Source organism: Copidosoma floridanum, unplaced genomic scaffold, assembly GCF_036245765.1.
Source record: "Copidosoma floridanum isolate Cflo_tuat_1 unplaced genomic scaffold, Cflo_Japanese_pri ptg000030l, whole genome shotgun sequence".
Taxonomy (NCBI): Eukaryota; Metazoa; Arthropoda; class Insecta; order Hymenoptera; family Encyrtidae; genus Copidosoma; species Copidosoma floridanum.
In genome coordinates, this window is record NW_028321907.1 from 2,999,886 (window position 1) to 3,014,647 (window position 14,762).

The window sequence follows — 14,762 nt, forward strand, 5'->3', positions numbered from 1 at the left end:
ACATCTACATTGCAAAAGAGCTGTAAACCAAAAGAGAGAAAGATCATAAACTACACCAATTTCGGGGACTCCCTTACATCCCTCTCTCTCTCTCTCTCATCGATATATTAAACACAAATGGATAGGTGCACTCGGAGTAATATAGCTGCAGGGCAGAGGCATCTAAATCCATCGCTACAACGTCCCGTTTGTTTTAATTATGTAACCGGGCTAATCCGTTGCCGCATAATATTCCGCAAGCGGGAGCACGAGGAGGGGACAACGATGTACATGAATATACACGTACACCTGTCTATCGATGGGAATCAATCCCATCATCAGCGGATATCCGAACGAGAAACCGCAACTGGGATGTACCTAGCGGACGGAGAAAGAGAGGAAAGATACTCGCGAACGGTATACCTTGTACAGGAAGCAGTAGCCGTATAATATATTACAGCGTGACGCAACGACAGCGACGCTTCCATCCTTTTATATATACATATGTATCTATATACCTGATGTAACTGTAGTATGGATACATCTGTGTGTGTATACGATGTTGCATGTAAATACATTTATGCACGTGCACGTATATGTACACACCATGTATAGCTACGGGGTCCTTATACATTGCACACGGTCGTGATGTGCGATTTGCAAACAATGGAGTTGAGGGGGTGGGGGGGGGTATCCTTCCACTTTTTCTGCATATGCATTTCTGTCGCTTTTCTATCTAGCTCGTGAAAAATCCCGCGTCCCTCGTACCCCCCGGGGGACATATTGTACCCCGAATTCTCTTTGTTTTTTTGCATCCCTACTTCTCCGAGGCGAACCCGGTATATAAACTCTGTCAGGTATGTATATAATAGGGTTAGCGGTAGATTTGTCTATTTTTTATCCTATACAAGGCATATATGTATATACATTCATACATCGTATCGGACGTTCATCCGATTCTTCCTCTTCTCCCTGATATCGAAGTGTACCCCGTGAAAAGAAAAAAAAAAAAAAAAAAAAAGAAAAAAAAGCCACGGAAAATCTATTAGAGTCGTTGCACTTGAAATCCCGGCCATTAAACTCAACAAGTTATACAGAGCCGCAGGTATAGGGCCGCGCACTAAAAAATTAATGGTCAGTTCTGGCGTCACGAGCGCTTACACAAACAAACACGGATCTTCAAACGGACACCCATCTCGGGTGCTCTCCGGGAAAGCCAAAAGGGTTTCGGTCCGTAGCTCAGCGTGAATCAAAGCTGAAAGACCGTGTGGAGAGATATACGAGCCTCGGCGCAAAAAAAAAAAAAAAAAGTAAGGGGGACGCGGGTCAGCTCTTTGCCGCATGCACCACCGCTGCATGTATAATCAGCCCGAAAAATCTTAATCGTCCTCTCTCCCCGCTGCTCGCCGTCAGACCGGAAAATCGTGGCTCTCTCCTTTCCTCCCTCGTTTCCGCTGCTAATGCACCTTATACACTGCGCCTCCGGTAAGTGTATATATATGTATATGCATTGTACCTGCACACATGTACCTGAAAAACCACTGCGGGCACGAAAAAAACGGCTCCTTTTTTGTTCCAAGTGTACGAGTTGAAAATGCACCTTCTTCCTTTTTCCCCCAATTAGGTATGCGCGTATTATAATTTCGTTGCCGAGCCCGAAACTGTGTGTACATGCTGTTGTGCGTGAGTTGTGGAGTTACGCCGACCACTGTTTTTCGTTATAATCCCGCAGCTGAGATAATAACGATGTCGTTTTTTTTGACGCCGGTGGTTTTTTTTTTCGGGGAAAGAGTATTACAGGTGGCAGTATACATATCTACCGCATCCCCGCTCGGGTATGTGTCTCTGGTTATTCTCCGACTCTTCCTTCCTTCCATTCGTTGTAATCGATACTGGATCATTGCTTTGCTTTATCCTACACCTAAAAAAAAACCGTAAAATCGAGGATGAAAATTAATTTCACGAGCTCGCTGTATGCATATTACTACAACCATGCACTCCCCCCTAACCGCGTCTACCTATGTTGCGGGATGAAAACAAAAAAAAAAAACAAAACGCAATCATGCGAGAGAGAAACGAGCTTTTAAGAGCTATCGCGATCCAACCAAAGTATAAGTACACAAGAAAGGGAAAAGTATTGAATGTAAGTTAGACGCGGGGCCTAAAATTCGAGTTAAAAGTACACCCGCGTACTTACAGTATACTATATACGACCGGTACGCACGAGAACCCCTATATTATAAACAAACACACGCGTGGAATAAACGCGAGCGAGCGAGCGAAAAAACAAAAGAGAAGAAAATTACTCGTATCTCGGGAACAATCGGCGGACAAATTGCCGGGCATCCAGTGACTCCGCGCGTCGATTCATACGTATACAATACCCCCTCCCTCCCTGCACGAAGAGAGAGACCCCATAATATGCATCTAGGCGTATATATACATATATTCTTGGGGGCGATCAATGATGCGTCATATATGTACACATATATATACACAAGGGGTATATAACTCGCTCGTCGCTGTCGTACGTCTGTCGTCGCGGTGGACGCACATGCGCGCGCTGAAATACACACACACATTGCACCGTCGTCCTTTTTTCCACCTTCACCTCCCACGCCTAACGGTTAGGGATAATACGTACTATAACCGTCGAGCGTTTTGTTTTTTTTTTTTGCCGCTGCTCGAGAGACGAGTTTTGTATTTTTAGATTCCCAAAGACCGAGAGCGGGAGAAGAGCAAAAGCGCGGGCTGTATATACCGCGTATCCTGTATTATATATGTATATATATTACATACCCTCTAAGCTCGTCTTTTTGTGCTTGGCGATAGTCGTACAATACTTACATATACAAAAGGTAGTCCTTCTTCCTTCCTCTTTGACGCGAGAAAAAGCTCCTATGTATCCGCTGACGCGAAAGCTCGACCTGTACGAGCTTAACAAGAAAAAACTCACCCGTAAAGCAGCTGATACGCTGTCGCGCGCCTTTTGCGGGTACTATACCGATCTGGCGCTATTAAAAGAAAGCATTCGTGTAAATGTATATTTATATACATCGTAACTCAATACAAGGGCATGGCAGTGCAGAGCATTTTTACGCGGAGTTTCGTGTTTTTTTCTCTCTGCCGACGGTACGCAGTGCGTATGGAGAGGGGGGGGGGAAAGCTCTTTGCGCTGGATCACCAAGTGTATACATACACGTACTGCCCGCACTCGAGCAGCGAGAGATATCGCAGCAGAGGGATGTACGAAAATAATCCGTTCGATAATCCAGAGGGACACGCTTTTCTTCTAGTTTCATTTGTCGTGAAAACATACATATACACTTGGACCTGCACGAAGGAGCCTGTCTAAATATAAGCTGTACCGTGCCCGCGGAGGACGTACCAATCGATCGCGGTGCCCCTACTTGAGTGACGTTCGCGTTTATTATTTATGGGGGGGGGGGATTGTTAAATCGAGCCGAAGGGGTCGGTGACCCATCTGGGGGCAGGATACGCGGCGCTTCGTTGTTTTATCTCTTCAGCGTGTTATCATCCTCACGATCGTCTTACTCGTTTGTTTTGATCTTTGTGTTTTTTTTTTCATCTAAATGTATGGGTACACATCCGTGTGGTACGGAAATTTTTAACTGACCATTCGACAAATTTATACTATTGAATGTAAGTTTAATACATATACACATTTCTTTCTGGCCTTCCGTTGGCAGTCCAAAAAGCATTAGTGGTACAAGTCCCCGTGGGAAATACCGCCCAAATGCCTCGGATTTTCACTTCCTATACCCGAAATGAATATTAGTAAGTACATATGCACACACGTATATGAGCTGCAGTCGAGAAAATCCCTTTTTAAATGTACTGTATTCATATATATAATATATGCTGGAACCTAATATACCTTTACAAGTATAGGTACAGTAAGCCGCGATATAATACCTTTGGTACACATCGCGCGTGACATGTATAAAAACAAATAGGGACACGGGATTTGCGAGACATTGTGCTATTGTGAGGGGTAAGGTGATCCATACCACTGGAAATACCACATCGAAAAATATGTATTGTACTTGTGCCAACTTTCAACACCATCTCACCGATCTCCAGAATCATTGATGATAAATATCGAATTGGGCACGTGCAGAGTTCATTTTTAAGTCCCCGATATGTAGTGTACAGACAACGCGCACGTGCTCGACCTTCCACGCATAATCCACAGCCTCTCTCTTTCGGCTCTATACTCGGGACGTACAGCTCGGCTCGAAAAATTCCCCCGCTTCGAGTCATCGCACCTCCTCTCCCCTCTCGATTCTTGGAACCCTCCTCCCATTCTTTTCGTTCGCGTACGTCCAAGAAAATCCACATTAAACAGCCGGTTTCTCGGGGTACCTACCTATATTTAAAACAGATACTCACACGCGTACACCATAAATGTACATCCATATACACAATAAATACGAGTATTGGTACTTACTTACTTACTTGCAGGACACAGTCCGTGCATTCATCGCCGCGGCTCGTGTGGTATACTCTTACTCGTGTGTGTTATACATACTTAGTATATGAATAAGTACGTAATTTGACCGACAAGTAAGTAAGTATCGAGTTACGGAGTTCGCAAGATAAGGACCCGCCGTGTCCGAGCCCTCGCTCCCGATCAAAGGGAGTGTTTCGGTCGGAATTACGCGAAGGATAAATCGAGGCAATTTCAAGGGTCGTTACTCGCTATAATTTAGATCACCCGGGTGATTTTGGCGCTTTTTTTTTTTTTTTCCTTCTTCTTCTTCTTCTTCTCTGCCTCGCCGATACGAATATCCATGATGTACCTATACAGTGACGAGGATGATGTAAAGAGAAATCGGGAATATCGAGCTGAAGGAGGAGTTTTGTGTGCGTATGTTTAATCTCTCGCGTATATACTTTGAGTCAAGCATATCATATTATAATGTAACGTATATACCTACATGAACAAAAAAAAAAAAAAAACACATGACGTCTCAAAAGAGAGATCCCCAGTGTCGTGTCGCGCGTGGGTTGCTCCTTTTTGCGAAAAATTCCCTTATATTTCCTTGGCTCATGTTACATCGCAGCCAACATATATATATATATATATATATAATATATGTGAGGAGAGAAAAGGGTCTCGCGCGCATATAGGTATATATAGGTACTTGATGCGTTTACGAAGACGCTTGTGCCACGTAAACTGCGCCACGAGCGTAGGTAGATTTTTCTTTTCAAGAGCATCCATTTGTAAAATGGTCGTGCATGAATCGGGTGCGTGGGAGGAATGGGATGGGAGCCCGCGAACCGGTAAATCTCATTATTCGCGTATATGTGTATGCATAGCTGAAGATCTACTGTTATTATCAATGAGCGAGCAACGCGTATTTGGATACGTGTGTAGGTCCAGAGTCTCCTATTTGTTGAAAAATTGAGCTGGAAGGGCGGAGGAGATGATAATAATCGGAGAGCCGGGGGGTAATTGAAAAACACGAGGACAAAGGATGACGGAGTTTGGCAAGGTGCCTACACTCACAAATAAGCCGGCCACTGCCGCCGACGATATGAAAAATGTGTGCATACACATAGGTACAGCGAAATGGCTGATGCTCTTCGTGCGAAAGAAGAATCAGCTCGTCTGGTTTTGCCACGTATATACATATACCTTTGGATCTTTCTCGTCTTGGCCATTATCCCATATTTCCCCTATCCCTGGTCGGCCGAAAATATACACTCGTACCGTAGGTATATTATATACATCTGCACTTGAAAAGTCTCAATGGACGGTCAGGGATGATATGCAATACCCAGCCGAAAGGGCACGCAGACGTGAGATGCTCTTTCTCTTCTTTCTTCTCCGGGCATGCACACTGTGTGTGCACGTTTCATTGTGACGGCCCACGCGATGCGCTCTTGCTCTGCTTTATTGTATATAAAATAAGCGAGAGCGCGTCCATGTTTATGTATGTATGCAAAATGCAAAGCCGTGTGCAACGCTTCGGGACAATCGGGAGTATGATGGAAGGGAATAAAAATGCTGTGCACGTAATTTTTTTTTTTTTTTTTTCTCTATTCCAAGCTGTGTATATACCTACGTCGCGTCGAGAGAAAGTGTCGTCGCTGTGTACGAAGGAAAAGTCTGGTTTTTCGCTCGTGATGATATTTCAGTAGTAGGTACAGTTTCCGACACCGACGCGATGGGCTTCCTTTGAAAAATGAGATTCTGTCGCTCAGGGGCTTTTTGTTGGATGAAAAAATAAAGGGGGGTCAACTCACCTCGTACAAAAAAGAATCATAGCGCCTTCGACTATTTTGCTCATCCAACGTATGTAGTAAATGATATAATTGCTCGATTGTATTTTATTTTCCTTTCTTTCCGGTTGACGTTGTCGTTAGGGTCTCCCAAGTATATATTTTTAATATGCATTTCATTTAGCGTGTTTGTTTACAGCCATACGGGGAACACGTCGAGCATTGCGTTACCTCGGGCATCATCGTCAGCATATATATATATATATATATATATATATATATATATATATATATATATATATTATAAATACAATTATCGCCCAATAAGTACAAAACGACAAAAACACACACACGCCTGCTCCGTTATCATCGCGCATTCGATGCTAAAATCATATTTTGAAAGACCACACTTCTTTTCCGCCTCACACGGATACACACGCATTGACGTGTGTACGTTTTTTATCGCGAAGCTTTGGGTTTGATTATGTTCGCTCTTCTTGGGTCTTTGGGTGATCTTGAAATCATCATGAATAATATTGAGGCAAAAAATTTAATGCCCATGCACATAGTACAGTTACACCCTTGCGTAATAATTATATACCACAAAGGGATATATTTTGTTCTTCCTTGTCGAGCGTCACTCGAAAATTCAATGTGTATTATATATTATATATATGTATATATTAGCCATACATGCATGCATACATGTGTACAAGTAAGTAATGTAACCTTCTCCGGTTTCTTGTGTGCGCAGGAGGATGACGCGAAGCCAAACGAGACCGATGGCGACGCTCCGGCCAAGGACGGGGACAACGGGGTAGCTACCGACAAGGCAGCCTCGACCCCGGCCAAGGAGCCGAAGGAAAAGGAGGCTCGCAGAGGCATCATCCAGGCCATCCGGCTCCCGCTGTCCAACGTCTCGAGCGTCTTCTCGAGGAAGAAGAAGGTAAATATACTCCATCTCTGGATACCCCCCTCCCCCTTTGGTCCTTCCGGGTTATATATATACCTGTATACCTGCGATGCACTCACGGGGAATGAGAGGAATGCCCCCGAGAACGTCTCCCCCCCCTATTTTCTCTCTCTCTCTCTCTCTCCCGGGAAAAGGGTTTTCATTTTCCTTCGTTCCCTTTTACCGTACCAGGATCGCCCCTTTCGTTTGACTTTTTCGCTCCGAGTAAACATATTTATGCTTGAACTTTTTGTTTTTTTTACGAATAATTACGCCTAAAACGAAACGGTATTGCTAAATGGCAAACAATTTGGGATCACAGCTCCTTTCCCTTCCAGCAGGTATATATATATGTAATTATCGCGTTATGAACAACTCTCGCAACTACTTACGTGCAAACACGAGCCGGAGGAAAGTTGAGTCGAGAGAGTATAAATTCCGAGATTAGCCGTAAAAGTTTTTATTGGCTTTTTAATCATGCGCCTCCGTGCGCCTCGGCGCGGCGGGGCACTTATGAATCCATAACTCGGGCCGATCGGGTGAATTTACGGCGCGAATAAATTTTTGCCCCACATCCCACTGCTACGTATATAGGTGGAGGTAAAGGTGCTTTTTTTTTTTTTTCTTTTGTCAACCATACCAACCGGTTGGTAGCGTATTTAATGTATATATATTGGTACTTTTCCCCAAAGTTATCTCTAGTTTGGGGCAGCGTAAGAAAGTGCACGGTGTCCACCCCCTTCGCGATTAATATTTGTGTCGACTCAACTGTTTGCGACGAGGATCGAGCAAACTTTTTTCTCCTATTTGGCTGTAGCTGCGAGAAAAATATCTTACTTTTCGACTCTTGGTTGTACCTACAGGTATTATAATTCACCGAGAGGGTAAAGTAACGTCACACCGCAAACTGAGCGTCCTTTTGTGACAATCAGAGCTTGAAATAAGTGTATTATACTTAACTCGCTCGTTTACCGAAAAATGTATATACTTTGTGCGCGAGAAACGTGAAAAACCAGACCGACGCGTTTTTTTTTTCTTTCCTTTTCTTTTTCACGGTGCAGGGTCTTGCTTTCGCGCGCGTGTACGGGATGTGTACGGGAGGAGAAAGAAGCGAGAAGAAACCCTACCGACGACCTCTCGGGCACGTATACCCTCGTTTTCTTTTTCTTCCCTCTCGCGAAACTTTCCCTCTCTCCCTCGTCTAATTTATCTCCATGGTTCCTCTTCCTCGTTCGAGAGAGTGAGAAGGATAGATATTATACGGGGCACACGAGAAAAAAAGAAAGGGAGAAAGTCAAAAGAAGCAGCAGCTGATGCCGAGAGCCATCACGTGTATATATATACATATATAGGGCTCTTTCTCTTTTGCGCGCGCGCGCATCAGCCCTCAGCTTTCATGTACCTATACACACACAGTTAAATTTTCGGTGTGCTCGTGAGGGGGAGCACAGAGAGAGAGAGAGAGAGGAGACTCTGGCTTTTCTGCACAGGTGTGCGATTACACACCTGTGCGCTTCGCAGCAACCCAACGACGAGACGACGAGAGCAGTCACAGCGGAGCAAGAGGCTTTCGGTGGCTCGTGTTGCGCGCCAGTTCTTCCGTGTCGTTTCAACGCTCGAGTCGTCGAGTTCGCGTGTGTTTCAGCCTTTGGTTGCTGCTTCGTTTTACATATATACATCGAGGTGAGGTAATACCTCACGATCTCTCTCTCTCTCTGTTGCTAGCCGCTGAGACGCTCATTTTTCGCGCGTGAATTTATACTTGTGCAGGTATACTTTGTTACAACTGTATAGGAATTATTAATTTGGTTCTCTTGTATGTGGAGGGATACTATCGGTCGAGACTCCATTGCTTGTTGGGTGCCGATTTTCAGAATAAGTATAGTCTCTCGCCACTGCGCGCCTATGATTCTTTATTATCGTTTTTGTTTTTCACACGAGAGTCCCCAATTTTCCGAGACTGAAGTCGTGGGCCACTATCGATCAAGTTTTCGTACAGCTTTCTTTTCCCCCCTTTTCAAAAGAAACCATAAGAATCGTTAAAGGTGCATGTACAACCCCGCAGGTGCGCGTGTGTGTGCTATCGGGCCGGAAGTGGCGGAGAGAAGCACCGTTCTCGACGGTAACCGACATTTCGCGCTCTTCGTCGCCTATTTTGCTCCCTCGTTACATAATAATACCTACGTACTTATACGTTAATTTCAACGTGGACCCTTTTTTTTCTTCATTTCTTCAAAATTCATCTCGCACAATAGCTATACTCATCTGCAGCTGCGTGAGAATAAAAAAAAACAACAGCCACAATGTATTTTCCTCGAAAGCAAATTACTGCAGCTGTATAATTGTATGCTGGGTGTGATTCGTGGGAAAAAGAAAAGTTGTTTGCGGATTTAATCTGATTGCATATACCTATAAGAGTATAAAACAAACCATTTCCACGCATCGCCATGTATGATACCATTGCGATAGAGGGACATTGTTGTTGGAAAATCGACCTAGTATAACTTAATTAAAATTGCGTATGTTTTGCTATGTTTGACACAGGAGGCGGACGCCGAGTTGGGAACGACCGGAGCTGCCGGTCTGGCCAGCGTCGAAACGCTGGACGACGCAACGCAGGAGAAAAATAATGCGGCCACTGAGGAAGACGCAATGGACTCTGTGCGCCTAGACGCGGAAGCCGGCGACGCGCCGACCAAGCCGTTATACTACGTCACCATCATTCAGGCCATCAGGCGAAACCTCTCCTACTGTGGTAAGCGAACCGTGTCTTAATACTCTGGTCACGAGATGCGTGTATTATACTTTTACAACACCTTTTTTTTATTACCATTAAACCTACCGTGCATGACCTATACTGATGATGATGATGTTGCACGCACCGTCTCGTGATCAACAATAACAACAATAATAATGATTATGTGGGTCGCGTTGTGTGTAACAATGCTGCAGCCGACGTTTCGATCCGATAACAAGCACACATACCTATTATACAGAAACTCCGAGATCTAACGTCACGAATCTTTTCAGCCGCAGCACTGGTGATCCTCTTGGCATTTGTGATCATAATAACTATCGCTTGTGCTGGACCGAGACGCGAGCCGCCTTCACCGGTTCGTGACGACAAAGTCATCAGCCAAACGTCATGCGGTCCTGTCGAGGGTCTCGTCGAGGAGGACGCGCACGTCTTCCGTGGCATACCCTACGCGATTCCTCCGCTGGGCGAGCGCCGCTGGCAACACTCCGAGCTGATAAACAAGCTTGAGAACTGTTGGAACGGCACCTACCTCGCCCACAATGCGTCCAACGTTTGCTGGCAGCGCAACCGCGCCAACAACACCATCTACGGGAGCGAGGACTGCCTCTACCTTGACGTATTCACGCCCGAGGTCAGGTTTGAGAACCCCATGCCGGTCGTCGTACTCATTGGCGCCGACACACTTAGCGGACCCTCGCCTGGTATTATGCTGCCATCCGGCAAGCTCGCTCACGTCAAGGAGGTCGTCTTCGTCAGGCCCAACTTCCGGTGAGTCGCCGTGATGCTCTCTATTTCTCTAGCTTTCAAATCTGGCGGGTATTTTTTTTTTCATGCTAACGCCTCTCGCATCGTTATTACAGACTGGACGTGTTGGGCTTCCTCGCGGCAAAGCCGCTGTCCGTTGCAGCCCTCAAACCGAGCTCCGGCAACTACGGCCTTTCTGACATCATCAATGTTCTCAAGTGGGTCCAATTGAACATAGAGTACTTTGGAGGTAGCAAGGACCTTGTGACCGTCTGGGGACACCGGGCTGGCGGTACCCTTGTAACTGCTCTACTGGCCTCTCCTCGTGCCAAGGGTCTCTTTTCCCAGGCCTGGATCTCCAGCGGCAGTGGCCAATTCCCCAACGAAGATCTCAAAACGTCCGAGGAAATGAGTAAGGAGTTCCTTGAACGCACCAGGTGCTCCAACGCCGACTGCTTGAGAAACAAGAGGGTCGAGGATATTATGAACAGTGTACCACCCGCGTGGTATGCGGTCAACGACGGACTGCCCGAAAAAAGGGAGGACACCTTGAAGAAACACAAGTGGCTTGTCAAGGATGGTATCTTCATTAGGCAGCACATCGGTGAGGTTCTTCGGAATCAGGATACTCTGCCCATTAAGATTGTCATGGGTACCACTGCATACTCCGGAAGATTACCAGAAGCTGTCAGCAGAGACAACTTTGATTTGACCAAGGAACAGGTCAAACAGTACCTCACAAACTCTCTGTTAGGTGAAAAAAATGTTGTCGACGAAGCTATGCAGTGAGTTTTCCTACATATATTTTTAAATGCCTTTTTTTTTTTTGGTTATAGAAACAAAAAATTACAAACTTTTTTTTGTTTACAGGACATACTTTGATAACTCGACATTAAAGAAGACACCAAAAGAGACACTGCACATGATGATCTCGGACGTGAGGGTGGTCTGTCCGTTGATGTTACTCGCCAAGATAAGAACCGACGTTCCCTTCTACATCTCGAACTTCACGAACAACGTCAATCTCACGGTGGACAGCGATGCGGGGGCCATTCTTGGATTCTTCCCCAATGTAACGCCTCAGCAAAAAAGGCACTTGCAAGCGATTCAGGCCCTCTTTTTCCACTTTGTCGGAAACAGAGAAATTCCGCAAGCCAACAACGCAAATAGGATCCTCACCATCGATCAGGACGTCAACGCGCAAGTTGACTACGAAAACTGTAACCTCTGGATCAAAAAAGATTTATCACCGTTCTACGCGAGGGTGGATTAAGGTAGCTGACTGAAGCTCGTTGATCGACTCTTTCTATACACAAAAGAAGACATTTTCAAGTCTGAAAAATACATGAGATTGTCAGATCAAATGAAAAACAAATAAAGAAGATAAAGAGGTCTTTGATAGCGCCATGAGGTATTCTTTGTCTGACTGCTTTTAAACATTTTTTGAAGATTTTAAAAGTTGTTAATAATTTTGTCGTCTCATTTGTTATTAACGACCGATCCAATAATAACTTTCTCTAATGGTTGTTTTGACCATATACTTAGGTTATTCAACATCAAAACTCATTCATAAACTATTTCGTTGTATATGCCATAAAACATTCTAATTTTTTTATTTTTAACGTTCGCGAAATAATTTGACGAAAAAAGTATTGTATTCGTACTATATTCATTGATTAGAGTTTTGTAAAGTTTTTATGGTATTTTTAACCAATTTTTTTTTATTTTTTTTTTTTTTTATTTACTAACGTCTTTTGTGAATAGTTTTAACGTGATTTGCGATTATATGTCGATACTTTTTTTCTCGATCATCGCAGATTCAGGACAAATTGTTAAGATTAGAAATTATCTTATTTAATGAATCCAATATGCATATGAATGTAAACTTGTGCGTACAGATAATTTTCGTATGCAACACAGCTGAATATGCGATTAAAAAAAAACGTATTAACTATATGTATGTTTATAAATGTGAATCAAATGTAATATATTGTGAGGAGGGTAATAAAGTACGATTGACATATATGCACATATTGATTTATATACATGGCATATAAATTTATTTGTGCATATGTGTGTTGAAGCAAAGATAAAATAGAGACAAAAATTAATGCTGGAGAAAGATGGATAATAATGTTTAGTTTAGATAAAAAAGAAAACGAACAATGCAGTTAATGCATATTTAATTATAATAAGATGCAACTCGTATGCGATGCAGCAATTAAGAAGTGTGCAAAATATCTCCTTGTTGCTCATGATTTGTACGAGCTTGCTTTAGGTATAAGGTAGTATTTAAGTTTATAAAAATGTAATTCGTTAGCGTTTATAAAGTCGTCATGCTTCAGCACGTAACTAGAAAAAAAAAATTTTGGATTTTCAAAAAGCACTTAACCGAGGAATATGCGAATGAAACTCTATTGGATCACTTCTGCGGAATACATTTTTTTACCGTTTGTACCGAAGGTTATAAGATTTTTCTACTTGCCAAATATTAACTATTTAAGGAAGTTAAGTCCCATAAAGTTAAATGGGAAATTTTGTAGACTGCTACCTTATTTTAACTGCATAGACACGAAGTACGCGTGCTTTTCCAAAGCAAACTAAGCCTTTGTATGATCATGCAGTTTAAAAATGAACAGTAAAGTATTATATAGTAAAAATCTTTACTGAAAGGAAGACTCCTTGTAGTATTTTTCCACTTGATAAAATGAAAAAAAATTATGAAACAATTAATCAATCAATGTTTTTACAATGTAAAAAAAAAAAATTATAAACAAAAGAATAAGCCACCAACGCCTTTTATCCGCAGCTGTGATCCAAAATGCGTCAAGTGTCACACTATTCCATTACTCTGTTGTCAAATAATGTTTTTAAAACCTTAATCGCTTCTTACATCGCTGATTAAATTTAATTTATTACTTTCACACCAATGTGATAAATTAGTATTTATGACGGGAGACTGTCTTCTATATAGACTTATTATTGTATCGATGTAGACTTTTTTTTGTACCACATTTATTTTTTAATCTTTATTACAAGTAATTACTTTTTTTTTTTTTTTTTTTTCCTAGATGTTACATGTAATCTGTTAACATATAAAAGTAAAATGTTTGCAATATCAACGACCAAGTGTTTTTTGTGACTATAAGTACAACCGTACTTCGGAAATATAAAATTATAAAATTTCAAATGCTAATAAATCGCGACATGTCGATAAGTGATTTATTGTATTAACATAGTGTCAATAAAAATAATTAGCCTTACATTAACTTGTTCATGTAAACTTAATTGTATTACTTGTTACTCGTGATCCAACCATCATTAAAACACACTTTCCTTGAGATAATTTCCTTGTTCATCAAATAGGTATGGGTACGTTTGTAATCTTAATTTTTTTTCATTCTATGAAACAACAGCATGTCGATTCGAACTGTCGGAAAAATTTTTTTACCTCAGAAAATAAAGAAAAGTGCTTGTACCTGTTGTGCTTTGATCATTCTCAAGGACTTGACTTGCAGGCTTTTATAGATAATGCCCTTTCGAGAGTGAAGTGTCCCGATCGGAAAGCTTATAAGCGGGGGTCTAGCTTGTGCCTACCTATTAGGCAGCCTGGCTAGCCTAGCGAATCTCTCTCACTCTCATGTGATGGGCTCAAATGGTTGCGGCCTTACGCGCGTACGTCACGGTACGTGTCTCTTTATGGGATGCTCCATTCGTTGCGGATTAAGCTATTTTCTAGGGGAACCGTCGTGAAAAAAAAACCCCTAGATTTTAGAGTTTTCCGACAGAAGTAAATCACTAGGCATAAGTAGTAGATCAAAAATCGTGGACCTGCAGGGTTTAATTGCGTGCTTCGATGTGATACGCAATACGGTTTGACATTGATGGTCACATCGTCACATGTCACACCTTCGGAAGCGATGCCAAAAGGTGACCTTCCCTACGTACTTAACACATAATAAAATTTGACGAAAATTTGAAAATGTCACAAAATCAAATGTCCCCCGCGCAAGCCTTGCGTTAGTCATGCACTCTCACTAGAGTTTTAGGGGTACTTTTTAACTTAAAATCAGCCAC

General features: G+C 42.8%; 1 protein-coding gene across 1 annotated transcript in view; it reads left to right on the top strand.

The window, feature by feature from the left end:
- The window catches only part of Nrt (Neurotactin), a 57,696-nt gene extending 43,748 nt beyond the window's left edge, over window positions 1-13,948 (top strand). Inside the window, exons 3-7 of the mRNA XM_014352130.2 lie at window positions 6,986-7,177; window positions 9,728-9,938; window positions 10,214-10,709; window positions 10,802-11,470; window positions 11,556-13,948. Of these exons, the coding sequence (XP_014207616.2) occupies window positions 6,986-7,177; window positions 9,728-9,938; window positions 10,214-10,709; window positions 10,802-11,470; window positions 11,556-11,958 (1,971 nt within the window). The 3' untranslated portion in view covers window positions 11,959-13,948. The remainder of the gene's footprint in view (window positions 1-6,985; window positions 7,178-9,727; window positions 9,939-10,213; window positions 10,710-10,801; window positions 11,471-11,555) is intronic.
- The last annotated feature ends 814 nt before the right edge of the window (window positions 13,949-14,762 follow it).